The sequence below is a fragment of the Ischnura elegans genome, chromosome 9 (genome assembly GCF_921293095.1).
Source record: "Ischnura elegans chromosome 9, ioIscEleg1.1, whole genome shotgun sequence".
In the NCBI taxonomy this organism is placed as follows: Eukaryota; Metazoa; Arthropoda; class Insecta; order Odonata; family Coenagrionidae; genus Ischnura; species Ischnura elegans.
The window spans coordinates 106,343,074-106,367,157 of NC_060254.1; the positions used below are offsets into that span (position 1 = coordinate 106,343,074).

Below are 24,084 nucleotides of genomic sequence, written 5' to 3' on the forward strand. Positions count from 1 at the left end.
GAATTAATAATTTAGACTTTGTCTGACTCGTAAAATATATTTTATTTTTTTAAGTCCAACAGAAAAACGTTTTTCTTCTATAAAAACTTATTTCCATATTGTTACCTACGTACCATACTCTCGTTTTACTTGAAAGTGGAAATATTGCTTATATCTATTCTAGACAACTGAAAAGTAAACGATCCTTAATTAACAAATAGCAGACAAAAAGTATATGACCTTCCAAATTGACCGTAACAGGCCTCAGGTCTTTTCTGGGGGGGTTGGGGGGGCACAGCCCCCCCATCGAGCAAAAGCGAGTAAATATACATATGCGCGCCCCCTGCACAGGGGGCGCTCGTCCCCCCCCCCTTTAGCGGAGCGGCCTTCAATGCCAAACATTGCAGATCCTCAATTGTAACTTTTTTATATCAAAAGATGGCATTGTCTTGTGTATGGGTACAATCAGTTTAAATCGTACTTTCTTAAACTTCGCATGTGACTTGATTATTTTTCATTACGATAAAACTATCGGTAGCTCAAAATACTGGTGATTGATCACCCCCTGCCAAACACCCTAGAGGTGGCTCGCAGGGTATTATGTAGATACCTTTTGCGCCCCCTACCTTTTCTGTATCCGCTGCTGAGTGTGTCAGAACCGTCAGAACTGAGAGAGAAGGCGTGCATGGCTGCGAGCGACAACGCTTGGGCGCGAAGGGGGGGCACTGTTATTCACGAGAGCCTTTCCCGAATCGCAGCGGAGGGGAAGTGGAGGGTCGCTCGCCCCTCCCCACCACTTCCCCTCCTTCCCCGTGACCCACTCCCGCGAGCTGCTGGGACTCCCACATCAACTCGCCGCCGCAGAGGGAGGAAGGAAGGCCCAATCCAATCGGCCCGCCGCAGCCCTAGAGTCGAGTCGCTCCCTCCTCGCCTTCGACTCCGCATCCTCTCTGCTCCCGTTGTGCGGGTGCGGGCCTCTTCCGTGGAGGGGGGACCATTTCCCCTGTTTGTTCGTTGCGTTTTGCCGAGGCGACTGTGGAGCGAAGGGACGGCTCGGGAGAGACTGAAAGGGGGCGATGTATCCGCAGCGGAGAGAGCGAAGAGTGAAAGTTTTCGTTCCCCGCGGCACGCCCAGCCTGCCATCCGAAAACTCAACCGCCCGCCCCTTTCCCAACGGAGCTGGCTGCGAGAGGAAAGCGAAAATTCTTCGCTGATTCGGTGGTTCACTTCAAGAGTCGCTCTGCTGATTTGGGCGTCCCCTGGATCGGGCAACACACTTCCCGCAGTCGTGAATGATCGACCCACCCAAGAAGAAACAGCTGCTCACAGCCATCCGTTTCACTGCTGGACGGAGTTGGCAGCAGAATAAAAGCCGATTGCCGATTCGGTGGACTGGGATTGCTTCGGAAGCTTTTCAGCCGATTTCTGCGAACACAACACTTCGTCATTTCACTTCGCGTGCGAGAGTTGCTAACTCCAGTGCGATTTCATCGACCCCTCCTCGGGTTCATTAGCATATCGGCCCGTGAGCAGAGTGATTCGTACCAACAGCCCTCGAATCTAAGCTTCTCCCCCCCCCCCCACTGTCACGACCGAAGGCGGCTCTCAGCGTGGCAAGGTCTCCTCATCCCGTAGGAGAAGAGAAAGGATAGAAAGCGAGGTCAAATTTCTCTCTCGGGACCGTCCAAGTGTTGGCTCCGGTAAGTGCTGCTCTTTAGGGTGAGTGCGTCGGAGGAAGCAGAGAGGACGTTCAAATCCCTCTGAAAGCACGGCGCTCGGAACCTCGCAACTCCACCGTCGTCAACACGGCCAAAGGCCCAGCGCCACTTCTCTGCCGGAAAAGTGTCCCTCTAATATTTGCAAGTGACACTCAAGGGAAGGGATTTGATGTAGTGCTCACCCAAACATTTCCCCACGATTCAAGTCGCGTTAATTCACCTGAGGCACGACAAAGTGTCTATCTATTTCATAGTGGCACTCTGTGTGCGTATAAATAAGGTGTTTCACTGCGTTCTTTCTTACGTCACCGTAGTCGCCTCAAAACAAGTGCCCGTCGCTTCCACTGAAGTGAAACAAAGTGTAGTTCAAATACTTCATAGTGGAACCTAGAGGAAATTAAGTGTGTTTTTTGTGTCACTTATTGGCGACCCCAATATTACGCCATCGTGGTGAAAACGGCGTTACTCTGGTTACTGCTAGAAAGTGCCGTGAGGTATTTTTTGTGAGAAAAGTGAGTGAAGGGATTTTTACAAGTGTTCCCAGACACCCGGAATCCGTTGGTAGACTTCAAGAAGTGCCGAAGCGTTCGGGCGCCCGTGGCGTGAAAGACTATCTCCCGGGAGTACTGTTGCGCCCTGGCAGAGAAGCCGATCGAACCCCGTTCCTCCGCGCAGAGTGGAGGTGTTCCCGCGGCCATGGAGGTTGAAAACCCAGAAGTCGGTCACGTTGGGAGCCAGGTGAGATAGAAAGCGTGTTTGTGTATGCCTCTCTCTCTCTCTCTCTCTCCTCATCCCGTTAACCAACCACGCCCCCTCCCCTCCGCCAATGGCGTCGGTGAGTGTTGTTGAGTGTCCGGTGGGAAGCCACAGGTGGCCAGGCGAGGGGCTACCTGCTCTCTTCTTTTCTCGCATAATGCCTTTGCTCTTGATCCACGTCATCGGGATTGACGTCACTCCTTGGACTCAAGGGACGCAAATTTGCCTTTTCGTGGGCAAAATTCGTACATTTTGTGCCGAGCACAATTTAAATGCTCCGCCGACACTCACCGCTTGAAGCATGTGAGCGACTGGCCAGCTGCTAGTTGGCTGGGACTCTACGTGGCCGCGAACTACAAGTGGGCGCGGGCAAGCTTCACCTCCGCCACTTTCTGTCTTATTCCTTAATTTATTATTGTTCTACAACACAATTATTTAAAATATTCTGTTTTTTTCATATAACTGTGTTTCACTTCATTTTATCGTCATCTACCACATCATGAAAATAAAAAATAGACGCTACAAAATGCAATAAACTGTTATTGAAAGTGCGATAAAATAAAAATGAAAGCGCGATTTTCACGTATCTTTACCTATTACCCTCGACTCGTACATGTGGCTGCGAAGCATGCCGAAGGGAATAGGTATTAATATGTCGGATGAAAAGCCTTGTAAATTTCACATAATTGATTTTAATGACTACCAGTTTCTTCGCTACGCGACATCGTTCGGTGTAAATACATGGAGAAAACGATAACTAGGAGGGTAAGATAAAATATAAATTTGCGTAATGACTGGAAAATTGATAATTTAACGCCATTATTCAAAAGCGGACACAGGGAACGGCCATCTAATTACAGACCGATCTCTTTAACGTCCATCTCATGCAAAGTCCTTGAACACATCGTAGTCAGCTCTGCAATGAAACTCCTAGACGCGCAAAACTTGTTAATGAGAACTCAACATGGATTAGTAGCATCATTCGAAACCCAGTTAGCGCTTTTCGCCCACGACATTTTAGTCTCCGGAGAAGACAACGTTCCAGTCGACGCGATTTTTCTTGATTTCAAAAAAGTATTTGATAAATTGCCCCACAGAATGCACTTATTAATAAAACAAATACAGTTATTAATAAAACTGCAATCTTACGGCCTAGAGGAAGATGTAATTTCCTGGATAAAAGAATTTTTGAGCGACCGCATGTAAAGAGTAGTATTAGACGGTGCAGTCTCCGACGAGGTTAGAGTCACTTCCGGCGTCCCTCAGGGTAGTGTCAAAGGCCTCTCCTATTCCTTCTTTATATAAACGACATTGGTGAAATAGTACACAGTAATCTACGATTATTTGCAGACGACGCTGTAGTTTACAGGGAAATAGGTTCCAGTAAAGATAGAGATGAACTAACGAACGACCTTGCTGTTATCCAAGCGTGGTGCGATGCATGGCAGTTAGAAGTAAATTTGAAAAAAATGCTTAGTAATGAATTTATGGAAGAAGAATATCTTCCCACAACATAGCTATATCATTCGGGGCACCCAACGCGTGTAAAGAAGAGCTGCCAGGTTCGTGAAAGGTCGTTACGATAGTTTTGTTGGTGTAACTGACCTCGTAGATAAACTCGGATGGGAATCTCTGTCGGGCCGTAGATTGAAAAATAGACTAAACCTTTTAGATAAATTCAAGAGCAGTGTCTCTTCTCACGGAGTTCGCCAATACTTACGAATGCCAACATACGACGGAATATCAGATCATAAAAATAAAGTAAGGGAGATAGAATGTTGAACAGGAAGATTCAGAATGTCTTTTTTTTCTACGATCAATGAGAGACAATAACGGCAGCGTTAGAACTCACAAATAGATTACGGATGGCTTGCATGGTAGCTTACTAACTTGTGTGTTCCTTAATCCATGCTTATGCATTTTCTTATTATGTATTTCTAACGGCATTTTTTGTATGTTCTAACTTTATTAGCAGAATACCTTAATGAGTAGTTGGCAAGTTTTGCCTTTGAATGAATGCGTTAGTATGCCTAAGGTGTTTCGTACAATATGGTGTTCATGCGAGAATCCTGCTGCATACTGGTGGTTGATCACCCCCTGCCAAGCACCCTAGACGTGACTCGCAGGGTATTTTGTAGATGTAGACTGCCACTGCTACCTAGTGGAGCTCCCTATAGTTATTGTATGAACTGTATGGGAATGGTTATCGATTAATCGAACTTGATACGATCACTTAACGAAGAAGTAAATAATTAGGTTTTTACGTACTACGAATCGAATACGCTGCCCTCTTGTGTATAGCAAGCGGCGACATTAATTACACTACGTAAGCAAAGAATGTCGGTGCAGCTACTTTTAATCAATTAGTATCCTTGAGGAAGCAATCCTCAGCCAAAATGAAATTATATTTTCTTACAAACAAGAGGATATGCAGACATAATATTTATCTTTCGTATTTCTTCTTTTGCCATCACGAAATGTGCGCTCAAAGCACACAGTTGTGTTGGAATTAGTTTTGAGGCAATGCTATTTTGCTCCTTCAATTATAGTCAACTTCCGCGTGAGAACCACTGTTTGCAGTGATTTTTTTCGTCGATAGAGATCGGCGTCACTACGTATTGTGGCGCGCATACCACCCAATTTGTTTATGGAGTGCTTGAGTTGATCCACCGTGGTTGTTGAGTCGCGTTTATCGCAGCTTCGAAATGGAAGAGCTTAGAATAATGCGCGCATCTCGCCATTTCTGCTCACTTCACACTTCATCCATTGTGATGGTAGAAAAAGTAAGTTCTTCCTATCCACGTGAAAGCAATCAAAGGTTTTTGTGTGGAATTTTAGCATCACATTTGTCCATTTCTCTACTTCTCTGCAGCCAAAATTCTTTCTTTCCTTCATGAGGGGACTTAGTCATTAGGAGAACAGAAACTTGCCACATTGCAAGTCACAATATGGCAAGTTTTTTTTTAATACTTGCTTGAAAACGGCTTTTTTGGAATGGTCGCATGATGAGGAGAATTCTGAGGGCCGTGGACGACATGGCACGGCAATTCCACTGCAGATCATTGTGTGGAGTGACAGCTTTTATGTGAACATCTACATTTACACAATACCCGGCGAGACACCTCTAGGGTGTTTGGCAGGTGGTGATCAATCACCAACATGCAGTATACAATTGGACTCCCACATGCACACCTCACGGTCCAAAAAACGTCACGTATTCGAGACTCAAATCACCGATGGCGGCGCTGCAGGCGCTGACAATATGGCCGACGCAGCGAGGTTAGTGTTCTGACAATAGCATAGGCGTAGTAGGAGCACAACTCTGTGGTAGGAAGTATCGTCGAGGCATCCCACTGTATCAATTGAAATATGTCGAGGAAGATTTTTCTTGGTTATGAAGAGGTATACAGATACCTTGGGGCCAAGGTTCTTAGACTGTCCTTGGGGCAACAACGAATAGCGGCTGTGCCACGGAGGGAGAGTGTATTTTAAATGCGGGACTTGTTAATTTCCGTTGGTTGCCTTAGCCAGCAAGGCGGTGAATTGAAAGTATTGGCTTTGGAAAGTATTGGTTATTGGTAATGCATAACATATATTACTTACAACGTTATCACAATACTAACAAAATAACACTGGACGGCATGATTATTGGCTGCTGCTTCTACTGTAAAATGACCTCCTAAATCCGAATATGAACTCCGTTTTTCCCCATCACCCGCCATTTTCGGGGGAGCTCCCCCCTCCAAACAGCAGTAAGAATAAAAATATTTTGCTGCATAGCATGGCAACAATGATTAAAATTTGTAGCAATACCTCGGAAGATTCACTATACTACGCTGGCCCTCGCAATGCCTCGCCCGCTCAGCCTTGGACGGCAATTCTCTTAGCTTTCGCAGCTAAAAAGGAAAAGTAATACTTCCTTATTCCACGAAAAATATAAGATTAAGATTTTATATTCTCATTTCAGTTAAAAAGTATTCTTTCTCCTTAAGAATGGAGTTGCACAAAGTATCAGCCTCTCAAATCAATTGTGTGTATTGAAGTTGTCGTCATCTTCCCTCGGTATCTCTAGCAATCGCAGAGTCAACTCTTTCGGTGTTTTGGACAAGGATGATCCTTTTTTTCCAAGTAGTTAAAATTGTGCAAAACAGTAGAAGTTCAGCGTGGAGGTTTTCGGGGTTACTACCGCATAGATTCATCTCTGCAGACAAATCTGATCGCAAATCAATCTACAGAATCTACGCGGTAGTAACCCCGAAAACCTCCACGCTGAATCCTCACCACACCACGAAAGCCTACACAAGGATTACAGTAGAAGTTGTTACACTCCGACTTTTTCCAAGTGAATGTCAGTATGTGGGCTTCAGTTGTGATCATTACTATGATTAAATGTGTAAATATGTTACCATGTGTAAACAGTGGCGCCGACTCCATGGGGCCTGAGGGGGCCCGAGCCCCCTCAAAGATTCGTTTTGGGGGGGCAGAGCCCCCTCAATGTTTCAAGAAAATAATTAAATTATATTATGCTTTGTGAAATCGCAAAAATATATTGGTAATTTTTATTTCCCATGTTTGACAATAGTTACCTTTTAAAATAAATTCAACAATGTGTTAAAACAAATAATTATAAGGTTAACCAGGTTAACTGAATCAGGTGGTGTGAATCATGATAGTGTTTCGGTGCTGCGACACACTTTGAATTTAACCTCTTCCCGGGGCAAGACCTCGGATATGGGCCCCCCCAATATTTTTTATAAGTCGGCGCCCCTGTGTGTAAAAATCATCCTCATCGCTTCTGCTATGTTTGCGGTGATTTGACTTAAACATCGCAACATAAACCTATTCTTTCAATTTTTAAAACTGCTTATAAATTTTACTTTGGCTGCCAAGTTGGCGGACAGGGCTAGGATTAAGCACCATGTGTTTGTTGCACCACTTGTCACAGTAATTTAACCAAATAATTGGTCAAACCACTGTAGCATATGGCACATAGTTTCGCGTAAATGAATGGCAATCTCTTAGAAAAGGGCATAAAAATCTTTTCCTATGGGGCTAGACAGTCAGCACTGAAATTACTTTTTATGGAAGGTGAAGGCTTGGTTTTTTTCTGTAATTAAATGCATTGTTGATAGAACTGATGATGCCATGTGACCCAAAAAATGGAGACTGTTTATGGATTCGTCAAAGACAAGCTTTAAAGTGGTCCTGTTGGCCAATGGGAATGAGTTACCTTCTGTCCTGTCTGCATACTCTTCTGATATGAAGGAGACAGATATATCAATTGAATCCTTGAAAGAATTAATTATCTTGATTAGAATTGGTAAGTTTGCGCTGATCTGAAATTTGTCGCTCTACTCATGGGACTGCAATCGGGCTTCACGAAATACCGCTGCTTTCTTTGTGAATACAACAGCCACGCCCGTGAAAAACATAACATAGTACGGAATTGGCCTCTGCGAGAAAGCTGTACTCATGGTTATAAAAATGTTGCTTATGTTTCCCTGGTTTCGACAGAAAATATTCACTTGCCACCATTGCACATCAAATTAAGACAGATGAAATACTTTGTGAAGGCAATCGAAAAGACAGGAGCTGAATTTCAATTTTTAACTTAATTTCCTCGTCTTACAATTAGTGAGGCTAAAACCAAGGAAGGAACTCGTGGACCCCCAGATTAGGAAACTTTTCCAAGAGTTGATGTACATGAAACACCTGAATTATAAATAAAATCGAGCTTGGCTTGGATTCTGAAACGTGTGTTAGCTGTGAGAATGAGCTGAGAAACGTGTGAATTGCTGTCAGCGTATTAGGCCATGGGGTTTAACGTGTCACTAAAAATGCATTTCCTTCATTCACACCTGGATCTTTTCATAGAATATTTACGAGCAGTTTCAGATAAACACAGGGAATGGTTCCATAAAGACATCACCAAATTTGTGAGGAGATTTTCAGGGAAACTGAATGCGGGCATGTTGATATATTAGACCTACTGCTGTTTTTGCATGAGAAACTTCTACCTCACTTCACACTGGTTATTTTTCTCTTTGTTGATGCGCGTGTGGTATTGAGGGCGCCAGCATGGCTGCGTACCTTCTCAACTGTTGGCACACATTTTCATTATTTTTTCCATGCCGTGTACCTAAATATTTTTATTATTGCTGATATAATCTGTTAATATGTATATTTTTCCATCATTGTAGGATATTTGGGGTATGGGAAAATAAAATGGGAGCTGAAAAATGAAGAAAATAAGTGAAAAATTGCGAAAAAAGGAAAGGTTGATAATTTTAATGGGTTTTAAAAATCATTAACGGAAACCAATCCCCCAAATCTACAACCTTACCATTAATTATCATGTTTTAGAACTTTTCACCTCTAAAAAACCTAATAAGAAATATAAATTCTAATGTAATCCTTTTCATTCCTCCAAGACATATCAAAGTGATGAAAATTAGAGTAGGGGCTTCCCCCTGAAAATGGTGGATGATGGAGGAAAGCGGATGTCATGTTCGGATTCAAGAGGTCATTTTGCATAATAATTAGCAGGAATGGTATCACGGCTAAAAAAATTGCTTTTGCCGTCCAGTGTAATTAGAGAAAACTCAATATACCCAACAATACCATAAATTTCTCAACGTGGTTTCCCACCGTCGGGGTTTACCGTCAAGGGGAATGATGAATTGCAGTGATCAAAATCAATTAAAAGACCTCACACACATATATATAAATGCATAAAATACATTACATACGAAGTTATCGAAGCTTAACACTAACAATTTATCCATAGAAAACTGAATATACCCTACAATGCCTATGATTTCGCAACGTGGTTTCTATATTACCAACGTCACAGTTGAGTGACGAATTGTAGCAATGAAAACCAACTTAAAAGCCTCAAACACAATATCAATGGATAAAATATATTGCTTACGACGTAATGATAGCTTCATGTCAACAAAATAACAACAGAAATCAGAGAATACCGAAGAATACCAATGCTTGATCAACGTGGCTTCCTGCGGTAAATGCCTAGCTACCTATGGTTCCCTCGAAGCTCTACTTTCGAATTCGGCCGATAGTTGGCGTCTCCCTTGTCTGGATTCTCGAATACCAACAAATTATACTAACATATGCTGTTAGAAATAAAAATAAAATTAAGTAACATGCGTTAAATTTTACATAGGTTAGTAGGCTACACTACAAGTCATGCAATATATTTATGAATTTAATCACTGCCGTTATAATCTCTTATTGATCGTGGAAAAAAGACATACTGAATCTGTCCGTTCTACTATCTACCTCTCTTATTTTATTCATATGATCCGATCTTCCGTAATAGTATGTTGGCGTCCGTAAGATATGGTTAACTTCGTTAGAAAAGATAGTGGTCTTGAATTTATCTAAAAGGTTTAGTCTACTTTTCAATCTACGGTCTTACAGAGATTCCCATCCGAGTTCGTCTAAGAGGTCAGTTACACTAACAAGACTATCGTAACGACCTTTCACGTACCTGGCAGCTCTTCTTTGAACGCGTTTGAACTCTGTTATTAAGTGAAATTGCGGATCATTCTACCTTCACGATGCACGTATTGATTTCGCCCGTTGACGCGATGTACAGGTACCGCCTCTTCGCAGATGATTGTGCTGAGAAATTGATGGATTGGCATTGTAAAAGGACCTCGCTGCTATAAATGAGTGGTGCAGTACTTGGGAGCTTGAATTAAATCTTGAAAAGTGTATGGTAATGAATTTTTGGGGAATCTTTCCAAGAAAAAAGCTACACCATTAACGGGATCCAACTATCGAATGCCGAGTTCGTAAAATACTTAGGGGATGTTATCATTACTCGAGATATCTCGTGGGGTACACACGCGAAGTACTTGTTTGCCCCACGAGAACACAGCGCAGGGCGGACAGATTAGTGACGAGTTAATTACGATGAAGCTAGACTAGCGTTTCCAATCTGCTAGGCGAGTTAGAATGGCAATCTTTATAGGAGCGTAGAGCAAAGTATAGGCTTAATTTACTAATTGTAAGTAAAGTCGGAGAAGATTTTTTCTCAGACGACGTGAAACATATCCTTAGTTTACTGTCGCACTGTAGTTGACGAGATCACGAGAAGAAAAGAATGGAAATAAACTGCATTACAGAGAGAGATTTAAAATGTCACTGTTCCCTTATGCTATCAGGGATAGTGACGGTGCCTCGATTAAAATCAATGGCGTCACTCGCTAGGAATACGCATTGCATAATAACCAAAGCTTATTTTTCGATTGTTCTAGCCGTGCATGGATTTCCTATAGAGATTACTAACCCAAGATGGCCCTTGCTTGGAATTGAACGTATTTGTTGTCATTTTGCGTAATATTTGCATGGCCTTGTGTTATGCATGGTGATTGTCTTGCATGATTAAGGCTGATAAGGCTTGCATGCTTGCATGCACACGGGGCACGGAATTGCGCAGGTTAGAGCTGCATTAATTTCTGAAATGGCGTGGCATTGCGCGAATGCATGAACGAAATTAGAACAGGGGCTATTTTGCCGTGTCGCATCCACGCATTCTCTCATGTGTTCTAGCAATTCACCGCTTTACACGATTGCGCCTTCGCACGTACGTCAGATTGAGCAATTCCGTGTACCGTGTAAAACGGCGTTTATAGTTGGTCAGCCTCTGCCAAACACACTAGAAATGGATCGCAGGGTATTACGTGTATGTAGATGCCTTTCTGCAACGAAGAAATTTGAGCGAATTCTATAAGGACGTGCGTAAGTGGACATTTCCAATATTCATTAGTTTTCTTAATGCATTACATAACATGGCTTATACATACAACTGCGGACTGCGCGTGAGAGGAATTACTTTGCCGGCCTCATTAAAGGTGATCGTTCATGGCAATTTGCACGATATGTTTACATCTACATAATACCCTGCGAGCCACCTCTAGGGTGTTTGGCAGGGGGTGACAAATCACCAATATGCAGCATGCATGAGGACCGCCACATGCACACCGCACGGTCATAGAATTATTACGCTTACTAGCAAAATATACATGCTTATTCATAAAAAATTGCTAATGGTTAGTAATTCCTAGAGCAAACACATGCAAGGTTAGAACTATAAAAAAACATGCAATGAGTGATCCTTGCGAGCGATGCCATTAATCCTATCAATGGAGACAACGTTGCTATCCTTAATAGTACGAGGGAAGAATGACATTTTAAATCTCTCTGTTTTGCAGTCTATTTCTATTATTTTATTCTCATGATATCGTCTGCTATAGTACGATGGTGAACGAAGGATAAGGGTTTAGGATGGTACACTTTCATAATAAGGCCCGTTTCACACGGGCGCGGACGGTCTGCGCTACGCGCGCGGATGAGTTTCCATTGACGCTAATGAGAATAGCTTATAAATGGGTGGGGACGCGGAGGAGCCTTCCGCCCCTCGCTCCGCCCCCCTGGGATCATCCGCGCGCTTACGGGCCACAGAGACAGGTTTGTGCTTATGCACATGAACGCGGGCGGCTGATGCGGACCTTGTAGATTTGTCGTTGGAAATGGAGCGAGCTTGGAGAAAGCAGTGTGAGTGCGTCTTTTTGCCATGGATAGTGAAATAGGGTATTTTCCCTCATGAAAGAAAACGAAAGGCATTGATTGCGATTCGTTGCCCACTCTAGATGACCCTAATTGTACAAGATGAGCGGATTTAATTAGGTGGGACTCACTTGTCGAGCGTTTGTGCAGTGGAGGTATCTAAAGATATTACTTAAATTGTCGATATATAACTAGAGGTTATTTTCAATTGTGCTTATGGTACAGTATAAGACATATTAATGTTCATTTATCTCCTAATAGAGTAGTTTCCTTCATCAAAGAAAACGAAAGGCATTGATTGCGATTCGTCACCCACCATTAGTGTATTCATAATATACAAATTATTTGGTTTTAGAAATCCCAGTTCAGACGAATGGCAATGGTCAATTTTAACCGCATTTGAAAAAGGCCAGATTGGCGCCCATGCGATGCCACTCCAAATGACGTCACAGGGACCTAATTTCTATTTGAGTTGATAGGAGCTTTACACTGTCTGAGATTACCAATGCATGCATGAGGCACAGAGCTCAGGGAAACATCTCTTAATAATCACCCATTAAAATTGCCTAAGCTCGGAAAGTTTCCTTCGTTTGATAAGGTAATAATAATCCTTATTTTAGCCTAGCGCTACCTGCTAGCAAGGTACTCGCATCGTATCAGCGCTTAAAGCCTCGCCCCAAGGCCATCTCACACGGCGACAGCTCGAACCAGAAATACGTCACACGGACTTTTCCCAGCATTCCATCTTATCCGTCGCGTTATCGCGCTCTTGAAAATGTTCACTTTTTGTTTAATCGCGAAAAATAGGTATCGTCATTCGAAAATCTAAGAGCGTGAAATGCGTACTCCAGGAGTAATAATCTTTCAATTTGGGCAATTAAAAAATAATGGGAAACCACCCTATTGACGCTGAGAAAATAATTAAAAAATTATATTCATCAGTGCTTAGTCTGTAAATATGGTCACTGAAGCGGCTCCCTTGGCAAGCTACACACAGTTGACGTTAGGTTGGATTTCGTCCGCGCCTACGTGAACAACGGCGACCGCTCTCCGCGCCCCGCGCGCGTAGCGCGGACCGTCCGCGTCAATGTTTAGGCGTACTATTGGACGAGCACCTCGGATCCAGAACTTGATTACATTAGTTTTAGGGTTTATTTATTAAGGCTACTCCATCTGACTAAATAAGTGGCTCATTATTTCGAATGACCATAATCTATTATTTACACTATCCTTCAGGGATAAGATCAGTTTTCAGAAACCAATTTTAAGCATCCTTTCTTATCCATGTTGCATATTGATTATAAAAAAGGTGTTTTAGCCGTTTGATTTGCAATATCATTCAAATCGTCTATAAAGTGTAGATTTTCTATTTTTCAGCTACATTTCGCTGTCGTTCACATTCAACAAAATTACATGTTGGTTAAGTGCTTTCCACAAGCCCTGGAGTTAGCGTGCTGAGTTGTAAGATGCTTTTTTCTATGACATAATAACGAAAAATTTCTTCATACTCAATGATGACGTGGAAGCAGTTTTCCTGTTGATTTCGGCTTGCTCTAAATGTCACGTACAGTTTGATAGGACGACGCCTGTGGTACCGGGCAGCTTCACGCAACACGACTCAAATTAATCGTATTTCTTAATTATAATTGTCTTTAAAAAGTATTGTTAGAATTCTTTTCCTGCAAGATGGGCTAGGTTTGCACGAGGACCTTTCGCTTCTGTTGTTCCAGAGTAAATGATATGTTAGTCGACTTCTCTTATTTTCACCTTCAGTGCTGTCTCCCTTATAATATCTAACGATTTGATCGTTGGATTATTCTTCCTCATAGGATAATCCTCCGAAGTTGTTAGAATAGCAATGGCTGATGCCTGGTTTCGCTGATGGTAGGACCCGCCCGCCTTTGTGACGGTGCGGGATTCCTCGTCCCTTCCCTTCCTTACCTATCCCGTCCCATGAGGCGTCGCGACGCGTCGTCGCGCTCCTATCGCGGCGGCGCCTCCTTCCTTTCTCCTTCCTGTCCTCCCCCTTCTGGGTGCAGAGGTGAAAAGCTCGCGCTTACAGACCCTGCCCCGGGAGTGTATCCCCTCGAGCCCGCCCTATGGTTTCGTGCCATTTGTCTCCCTTTTAATGATTAGCCGATCCCGAAATCTTATATGAAGGTTTGATTGGGGAACATGCATGAAATTATTTCATCATGCTAGTAAGTCTCAATGAATAGACAATTTTCTCACGATTCCAAATATGTAAGCCAAAACTCTCCTAGTACTCCACAAACATCAGTAAATGCCAATAAAAAGTGCTCGAATATCGCTTGAAATCACGTGACCTGAAACGCCTTCTGACATCATCGCACGGTACACCATTCACTTCGCTAATAGGGTAGAGCGGTGGAGCATTAATGCAAGATATCGAAGTAAAACTCATCTTTGAGCTTAGTAGTAGTTCCTCAAAGGACAAATTGACTTAAGAGTGATTTAAGAAGGCACAATACGACAGTTTACTAGTGGCCGGCTCCTTTATATGGCGGCTGATTTTCTGAAAAATAGTGAGCGATTGCTTCGTCACTAGCGCGATGCGTGGAGTAGAAACAAGCAGGTAAATAATTATGCGGTTAATCAAAATTACATTACGAACGTTTTTAAATATTAATTTTTGTCCATTAAGATTAAATAAATCCATTGCTACCTGAAAATCTATCTTATGTATTTACTTAGTAACCATGAGAAACTTTGATAGTTTTCTTCAATCGGCCGGAGTTGAGATCCAAATGATCGTTAAATGGTAATAAAAAAGTATTTGATAGACACAAAAATAAGTTTCAAGTACTATTTACGCTGTATTTACTCATGTTCCTGTTTTTGAACCGAAATCCACTGCAGAAATGAGTCGAAATTTTAGGTTTTGCGTTACATACAGCGAACTTTTTTTTTGGCATGATAGTGGCAAATATTGAATTTAACTTGCCAAAAGCCTCATATTTCTCGTATATTCCTTATTTTTCTCCGTGATTGGATAGTAATCAGTATTTATTCTCGTGAATAGCCAACTTCCTTTATATTTAATCCTACTTGGGTAGACTATTAGGTACATTTCTAGGGTTTTTTACAAAGTGAAATGAGTGATACATCCTAAATTTGATGGCTATCTGAGAAAAACTGGCAATTTGATAAAACCCTACTGTAATCCTGATTCAAGAGTGTACGTTGAGAAATATTCCGTTGACAATGTAGATAAAGTATATAACTCCATTCAGTAGGTCGTCAACCACTTTCTTCTATTATTTTTCTCCTTTGGGACACAAGCACAAGCCTTCTCCGGCGAGAAAATAGAGGTACTTGAGCGCCGGGGCACTATACACGATTTCACTTGTTTTTCTATTGGATATGCATGCTGCAGTACAATTATTCCACTTAGGAAATGATTTAGATGTGCAGCGTAGATCACAATGTGCAATCAGCTTATTTTCATTTAATCTCTCCAATTCTCCCCAAGCAATCCCCTTTATTTATTTCAACAACGCCTTGGCAACCCAATATATTCATAATCTGCATTTTGATGTAAGAACAGCATTTATTTTCGCCAAATTTGCGTTTTAGCCCCTGCATAGACCGGTTCTCTATCCACTGCCTCAGTCTGTTATCAGTGGATACCGTGCCGTGACGTCACGCTCCGATGACGTCGTGTTTTCAAGCAGCCGATGAAAATTAATTTTTTTAAACTCATAACTCGGCTAAAAAACATTATTGGACCCCGAAATTTTCGGCGAGTACATTTGAGGTAAGGACCTACTTATTAAAGCACTTTAAAAAAATTGTGCATGTTCCCCAATGGTATGTTGGTAATGTTGAACATTATTGTTTTTAAACGGATATATTTTGCGCTATTCCGGATAAATTGATTTCAAATTTCCTCAAGAACTAGGTGCGTCTCGGTATATATATTTCATTTGAGATTATGTTGGCAACACTCAGTTTAACTGCGTACTGGTTAAGATTTTCACTAAAGTTGCCGTAAATATTCATAAAACTGTACGGTAAGGCCTTATGGCTAAAATATTTAGCAATACCAATTCTCCAACATTTACACAAAGAAAATATGTTATGCCCAAAATCTTTCGCGATATCATCCCTCCAACATCATCATAATGCCCTTTTCATCTTTGGTGTTCACTTTGATGCTGATTCGTGTTTCACAGCGAAGTTCGGAATAACTTCCGTTTGCTCAGCGAGGGATCTCAAGGAGGAAATCTCAGGCAATGTGAATATGTCTTCGTCTATTCTGGAACAATTTCCCTGTAATTTTTCGCGAAATGATTGTGAGAACAGTGGCGCTTACACGTCAAGGGGCAATCGCGTTGTCCTCCGGCCAAAACCCCTCCTCATACATCCTGCGTACTAAGTAGTTCGAAAAACCTTTTCTTACCATCCCTCCGTAGATTCTTAAATATGTTCTATTCCAAAAACAATAATTTAAAAAATTATAGTTTCGAGTTATCTTAGTTCTTCAGGGTTTCTTCAACCTTATTTATCTGGAATTGAATGATAAATTTATCTTGGGCGCAAAGTGGGAAGATTAACTGAATATGATGTTTCTTTTTACCTGATATTCCAGCTATATTTTACGTGACATCATATCTATTGTACGGTAATTCATATTTTTTTTTGGATGAAAACTTTTAACCCGATAGCCACAATTTTTAATGTACAAAGTAGTGATAATATACAAAGTACAATGCTGCTAATATTTTTAAATAAATTGATGAATTAATTTTAAATTGGATATTTGCGCATTGATCACGATATCGCAGTGGTATAGCATTGTCTCATGCGCGCGCGTGACTGCGTACAGCGTCACTTGTTTAATGTAGTGCTTCAGCGAACCTTCTTTGTAAGTGATATCTCGGATCTCTTGCTATATCTTAGCGATTTCCGCAGAAGAAAAAGCAGTTACAGTTAAAGCCAAACGACCGAAGAATAGCTCTAATTTTATTCCATCCTCCGAGTTTTAATGCCGAATACTTCTCCGAAACAGACGGCGGATATTTCCGGTCTTTATGGGCACTCGTGGAAAAAGTATGGGGAGACGGTGAAGACTCAAAAAGCGCCGGGAATGAGCTGGCGAAAGTCATGGATGTAGCGAAAGGCATGATTTCGCAATGAGTGTGAATGAGCTCGAAAGAGATGGCCTCTTTTGTTTCCCACGGTCAAGTTCCTTCGCGTCGCACATCTGGGCTGAAATCGAAAAAAGCTGGCCAAAACCCGAAAAACGATTTTTTTGCGCTAGGAAGTTGAATCTTCGCGTAAAAACTCTCAAATAAATGGTGCATAACTTTCCCAATTTATTCTTTCCTATGCCCTCAATTTAACAATATACATGCGAGGTCAAAGTTAAACAAATTTAGCGAAAAACGACCACCCTCAATTTTTTTCTGTAAATTGCCATCTTTATCCCCGTGCTGTGGTTGTATGAATTTCTTAATCGACAAAACAGTTATACTATTGTAATGAACCCTTCTTTTTATTACATCGGGATGGTTTTCGAAAACATTGTATGATTATTAGCCTTAGAAATATAACAAAATTGCGGAACCTGTTTTCACCAACTTTTTACACAAACGTAGAGAAAATGTAAATCTTTCCCCCGAGTTCCGCCTAGTTACTTCTATCGCAGCATTCGATGAAGCTTCTACGTCGTGAATCTGAAGTAAAATCCTGCTCCAACTTGCAACTCCGAGTTTACATCGGTTTTTCGAGCGTGCCGTCACTTCCGGTAACATAGTCGTCATAGCAGATACATTGAAGGATTTGAAGAAGATTGTGGTAATTACGAGGAGGATAATGGGTAGATATGAGCTGAATGTAAGCAAAAAAAAACTAAGATATTGGTGTACAGTTACAGTTGAAGGGATGTAGTGAAGACTTTTTTAATGGGAGGAAATCGAGAACTGGAAGATGTGAATGAAATCAGTTATTTGGGCAGCAGAATACGTAGTGATGGAATGAGCAAGAAAAAAGTTATCTGCAGAACAGCTCAGGCGAAGAGAGCATTCCACCAAATAAAGACCTGCTCACAGCGGTAAATTTAAACATAGGAGTGAAGGAATCACTTTATCAGAACTCGCATTTGGAGTACCTATGCTTCTGTACGGACAATGGCTTTTGGTATTTGACTATGAGTGGGAAATTGCTCGGGAGCTGCTTAATTTTTAAGAATGTACAAGCAGCACAATAAGGTATTAATATCTCATCAAAATTGAGAAAACACGTAAGTATGGCAGGCACTGAGTCCATGCATCAAACACCATATGGATACCAACGGATAACCTATTCATAATATTATTCTTATTTTAGATGATCTACACTTTTCGAAGTTGAAAGATGCCTTGGAATGTCATTTACGCTTTGCGGATGAATTCTATAAGTATAATATTATGCCTATTAATTTGTTTTCTCAATCAATATTTGCATCCGTTTTTGCTTGCTTGAGTTTGTATTTTCCACATTAATGCTTCAGTTTGATAAAAATCCAAAGTTAAAATTACAGAAATTATACTCGGTAAATATTCTACGTAGATTAGTGAAATCAAATATAATTTATTCCTCTTGAAGCGATGTATTTGACTATATGATTTTTCGTGCAAATCCCCATGTATACTAGCAGTAAAACTTGTGACAAAACTATCTCTAGGTTGAAGTTTTCAGCGAAGTTAAACTTTACAGTGTGTCTGTAAACTAAAAGGGATTCTTAATTTTCTATGATTATCTTATTTATAATGTATCTTGCGAATAGTTATTGATATAGTTTAGTCTCAGCACTCCACAGCTGTTTTTTCACACTTTTTGGGATATTAATTGCTGTCTTTGTTGAAATTATCGAGAGTTTTGACTGGGGTGGATCCTTGTCATTACTTTTTTGTGGTTTTAAGAAATTGGAGATTGGCATCGTTCTTATAAACCTTAATGTCAGTTAAACAAGGTTTTCCAGTAGTCTAGTTACACGTGAATGTGTTCCATGATGAGAACACCAATGGTAAGACTCTATTCTTTGATATATCAAAAATATAATAATCGGCAGTAGGTAGGTACCTGCGATCACGGAGAGGGTTCTTCTGCATCTAAATACTACCACGAAAGTCGCCTAAGAAGGTGTGTGGCAGAGGGTGTTAGGATACCATGGGGTTGTGCGTGTTGAGTGTGTGTTTTGGGGAAGAGAAGTGTGAGAGCACACTCGCACTAATCCTAAAAAGGGGAATTTTTTAATAGATAAAGTAATACTAGTAGTCGTCTGCTCCAAAAATCCCGTCGTAGTTGCTTGTGTGATCTTTTTTATGAGCATGATAATTCTTGTTGGACCTCCTTGGTTCTCATTACCTCGTCATCTTTGGCCCTTACATTACGGCCAATAAATTGAAGAACTTGCATGGGTCGTCTATTACCATAAAAACTATTTTGAACGGGTAAAATTGATACATTAGCTCGCAAAATGCCTAAATTTTCTCCATTCATCGTTAAAAGAAATAAGAAAATTGACTTTAAAATCCCTCTGAGCCGACCAATTTCGCGATTTCTCTGAGCCGACCACTGCGCGAAGACACCCGAGCTCTGCCGAAGCAAGGCGTGACGTCATCTGAGCCTAAATTGCCGTCGGGAGTCGGGAAATACACTGAGTGCATCCTGTAAACATTGTTTTGAGGGAGGATTTAGCCGCTCATCGTCACTTGTATATGTGCTGTTATTATTGGTATGTTCTCCTATTGCTATAGTGCCACGATGATTACTTGGGATACTAAAATGCGACATCGGGATAATGAAGTACAAGCGTTTCACTTCGTATGTTTCAGTTATCAGAAAAATGGATGATAACGTTGTCGCTCATTCGAATAGTTCACCAGAAATTCATCTACATCTACATACTACCCCGCAAGCCGCGTAAAAAGGCGTGTGGCAGGGGGTGTTAAGACACCAGCCATTTTTTAGGACAACAGAAATTGATGCCACGACCCTCATGGAATTTGTTATGAAACATTATTGCTATACGTCGGCGGAAAATCGAGATGTAAAAGAAAATTGTAATACTGGAGGATAACGATCGTAAGCTAACGAGCTGTGCTGTTGAATTTTTAGCGGAGAAGCTATCCGTCCTATGGCGGTCCGATTCTCTTCCTGCTGAAAATTCATCACGAATACTAAGCTGGAGAGCCTTAATCACAGATAAAAACACTTACCTCCTGCGAAAAACAAATAATATCTTGCTCTGCATTCTTTTCAACACACACAGAAGCTACAACCTATTTCAATGATATAGGTAAATCGATAAACTATATACTAGCACATACCATAAAACTATAGTGGGAAATGGGCATATATAACTATCAAAAACTGGAAGTCACTACCATTCTTATATTCATCACGCACAACTAACAATAACAGAGCTCGTTATGATGAAAACAACTATTTATTCAGTGATTTAAAGCCTTAAATTAGCCCACGCAAGTGACACGGGTGACTTTTCTCACTACTATTCGTTGCAATAATAGAATAACAAACTTCACGCACAGTTTTGATCTTGATAGCTTGATCGTGAAATGTTATTTCTACGGTGAACAACGGAGGTGACCGCGCCTGTGACAATTTTGAAATTACTAGTAGACATTTATCGATAGCGTAATAGCACTTTTTACTATTCAATCACGATGAAACACCGATAATTACAACTTTTTCCCGATGTTTTTCAACCTTGTCAAATTTTGTGCATTACAACTACTGGCACTGTGATTATTAGCAGTAGCTGAACGGGTGTTGTCACGTTGAAAATAACACTATTTTGGCACAAAAGATGTTCGTATAAATCTCCAATCAGCGAGCAAAAGTTGCATTGACTGGAATTCACCTTATAATGATAGAAGGCAGTCTTAAACGACGAATTTTCCGGTGCCGAAGAATAAATAGATGAAGTTTTTGTGTATAAAAAAGCATAGCGGATATTAGAAAACGTGAAAATTGTTCCAATTACATACTTAAAAGAATGAAATGCCGTCGATAACATCAACTTACAATTAACGTATTCCCCTTCCAACGGCCGTGGCTCAGACTCGTACAAATGTGTTATTAAGGGATTATAAAATTTTTGTTTCTGTTCTAAAACTGCTCCAGTTTTATATTTTATGCCCTTACTCAGATATTAATATTATAAATAATACAAAATATGAGGGCTGCCTAGCCTCTATCGTCGAATATTTTGCTTTAAATTAAAAATAATCAACACGTGTCACAAACGAAGCTCTCACAACTGCTGGCAACTATTACAAACAGTCACAGCAATTGCTACGTGTGATGTTTCGGCACCTGTGACGTTATCCAGGCTTCGTCGGCAGTAGCTTGGGGGTGGGGGTAAGGGAATTTTGGGCGCGCTTTAAAATTCGTTTATTTATCATTGAATATGTCGAGAAGGAAAAATCAGATTTACATGCAGTTTTCTTAGTTTTATTCGGAAAATAATTTTATGTCCGCCTGTGAAATTAAAAAAAAAAACATGCAAGTTCCCCCTTAATTCTAGTAATAAATAAATTGTTTTTATTACTCCAAAAAGAAAAAAAGTACAGAATAAAATTGATTGCATACAAAGGATTAACTTTAGGTAGCCATTAAGGAGAAACTGTTTTGTGGCTACCATCATTCACAAAAGGTCATGCTAACAGAGAAACATTTTAGACACAGCATTTGATGTAAAGTAGGTAGGTACATGTATTACATGGTATTACGTCAAAGAAAAATATCCTCCATACTTTGCATTGTAAAAAACCAAGGCTGTATATTTTTCATAATTGAGTTATTATTTTTTATTTCAGACATGAATCGGGTAATAAATTATACATTTTTGGGCCTGTAAACAAGAAACAACGTTTATATAGCGCAAGGTTAGGTCTGGGTAAAAGAATACTTGATCTTCATAGGGTGAAGGAAGGACGGTTGTATAATAACAACACCGTATTTCCACTTCTCATGAAAAATCGACGTAAAACCTTGTAAATAAAAAGATGTCTTAAGTGGAGCAAACCTATACTACAAAATAAAGGAAAAGAACTTTCAGGACGGCTCTTTTTTAAAATCACTCTGATAAGTCTTTTTTTGCAGTACAACAATGGATCTTTTGGAATTTTTATAAGCTGCACTCCAACTGAATACACCGTAGTTTAGTCTGGTATTTACTAGAGCGTTATGAATGAGTTTTAAAAAAAATGTTGGGCATTTGTTACGGATGAAATAAATATTAGATATAGTTTGCCTCACACTGTTTACAACATGTTCAACATGTTGACGCCATTTTAAACACTCATCCAGGGTTATTCCAAGATACATCTACATCTACAAATTACCCTGCGAGCCACCTCTAGGGTGTTTGGCAGGGGGTGATCAATCACCAGCATGCAGCATGCATTTGGACTCCCACATGCACACCACACCGTCCAAGAAACGTCCCGTATAATATCAAACTATACTACTATATGCTGTTAGAAATAGAATATAGAATAGAAATTCAGAAACATGCAGTAAGTTTTACATAGGTTAGTAGGCTACACTACAAGTCATGCAATCTATTTACGCGTTCTATTGCTGCCGTTATAATCTCTTATTGATCGTGGAAAAAATGACATTCGGAATCTGTCAGTTCTGCAATTTATCTCTCTTATTTTATTTATATGATCTGATCTTCCGTAGTACGTTGGCGTTCGCAAAATATGGTTAACTTCGTCAGAAAAGACACTGCTCTTGAATTTATCTAAAAGGTTTAGTCTATTTTTCAATCTACGGTCCGACAGAGATTCCCATCCGAGTTTATCTAAGAGGTCAGTTACACTAACAAGACTATCGTAACGACCTTTCACATACCTGGCAGCTCTTCTTTGCACGCGTTCTAACTCTGTTATTAAGCCTTTTTCATGAGGGTCCCAAACACTGGCAGCGTATTCCAAATGTGGTCTAACGAGGGAAAAGTAGCTAATTTCTCTCACTTTGTCGTCGCTCTTTCCTAATATTCTTTTAACAAAACCCATTTTACGATTAGCTTGACCGGTTATTTCTCGAATATGTTTATTCAACTTGAAACTACTCCCGCTATAAATATATACTTGAAACTACTCCCGCTCTAAGGGCAAGCAATCCGAACGCTCATTCATGAGGCAATCCTTTGAGTGGTGGTACAAATCCCAGTCAATTATATACCTGTTACAAATATTGTAGCAAATGTCTTTAGTTTTTCTTACATTCATTTCTAATTTATTTGCTTCAAACCAATTCCTAAGGTTAACCAAGTCAAATTGCATATTGTTTTTTACGATGTCCCAATTTTCACTATCGTAACTTAAGGCAATATCATCAGCAAAGAGAGTGATGTGCCCTTAAATTCATGATTACATAAGTCATTAGTATAAATTAGGAAACGAATGGGTCCCAAGATAGATCCTTGGGGAACTCCACTTTTATCGCTTTATAATCATACTATACCATAAACGTTATCAATTTTTACACACTGCATTCTTGTACAAAGATATCTCTCGAACCATTTTAGTGGAGTTCCTCGAATACCTGCTCTATGAATCTTATGCATTAAAATGCCTTGGTCAAATGTATCAAATGCTTTAGTAATGTCAATAAACAGACTAGCAGTAATTTTACTTTATTGCTAGGCTCATAAATGTGAGTTAAGTATTTCTCTAAAGCGTCTGTCGTTCCCTTTCCACATAAAAATCCAAATTGGTTTTTTCCTGAGGAAGTGGTTTTTCCGAGAAATTTGAGCAGCCTGTTCTTAACAAGCTTTTCCAGTATTTTAGAAAATATTGATAGCAGTGAAATAGGCCTATAATTCTGGATTAACCTGTCATCCTTTTTTTAAAGTGGTTTGATTACAGCTTTTTTTAGAACTTCTGGAAAAACACCATTTGCAGTACTTCAATTATAAATATACGCCAGAATAGGCGCTAACTCATCAATGATTACTTGTATAAGCTGCACCATGGTTTTGGCCCTCGCTGGCTCT

General features: G+C 40.5%; 1 protein-coding gene across 1 annotated transcript in view; it reads left to right on the forward strand.

Annotated features, from left to right (window-relative positions):
• The first annotated feature begins 844 nt into the window (after positions 1-844).
• The window catches only part of LOC124165219 (venom dipeptidyl peptidase 4), a 133,755-nt gene continuing 110,515 nt past the window's right edge, over positions 845-24,084 (forward strand). The window contains exon 1 of the mRNA XM_046542506.1: positions 845-2,435. Coding sequence (XP_046398462.1) covers positions 2,394-2,435 — 42 coding nt within the window. The 5' untranslated portion in view covers positions 845-2,393. The remainder of the gene's footprint in view (positions 2,436-24,084) is intronic.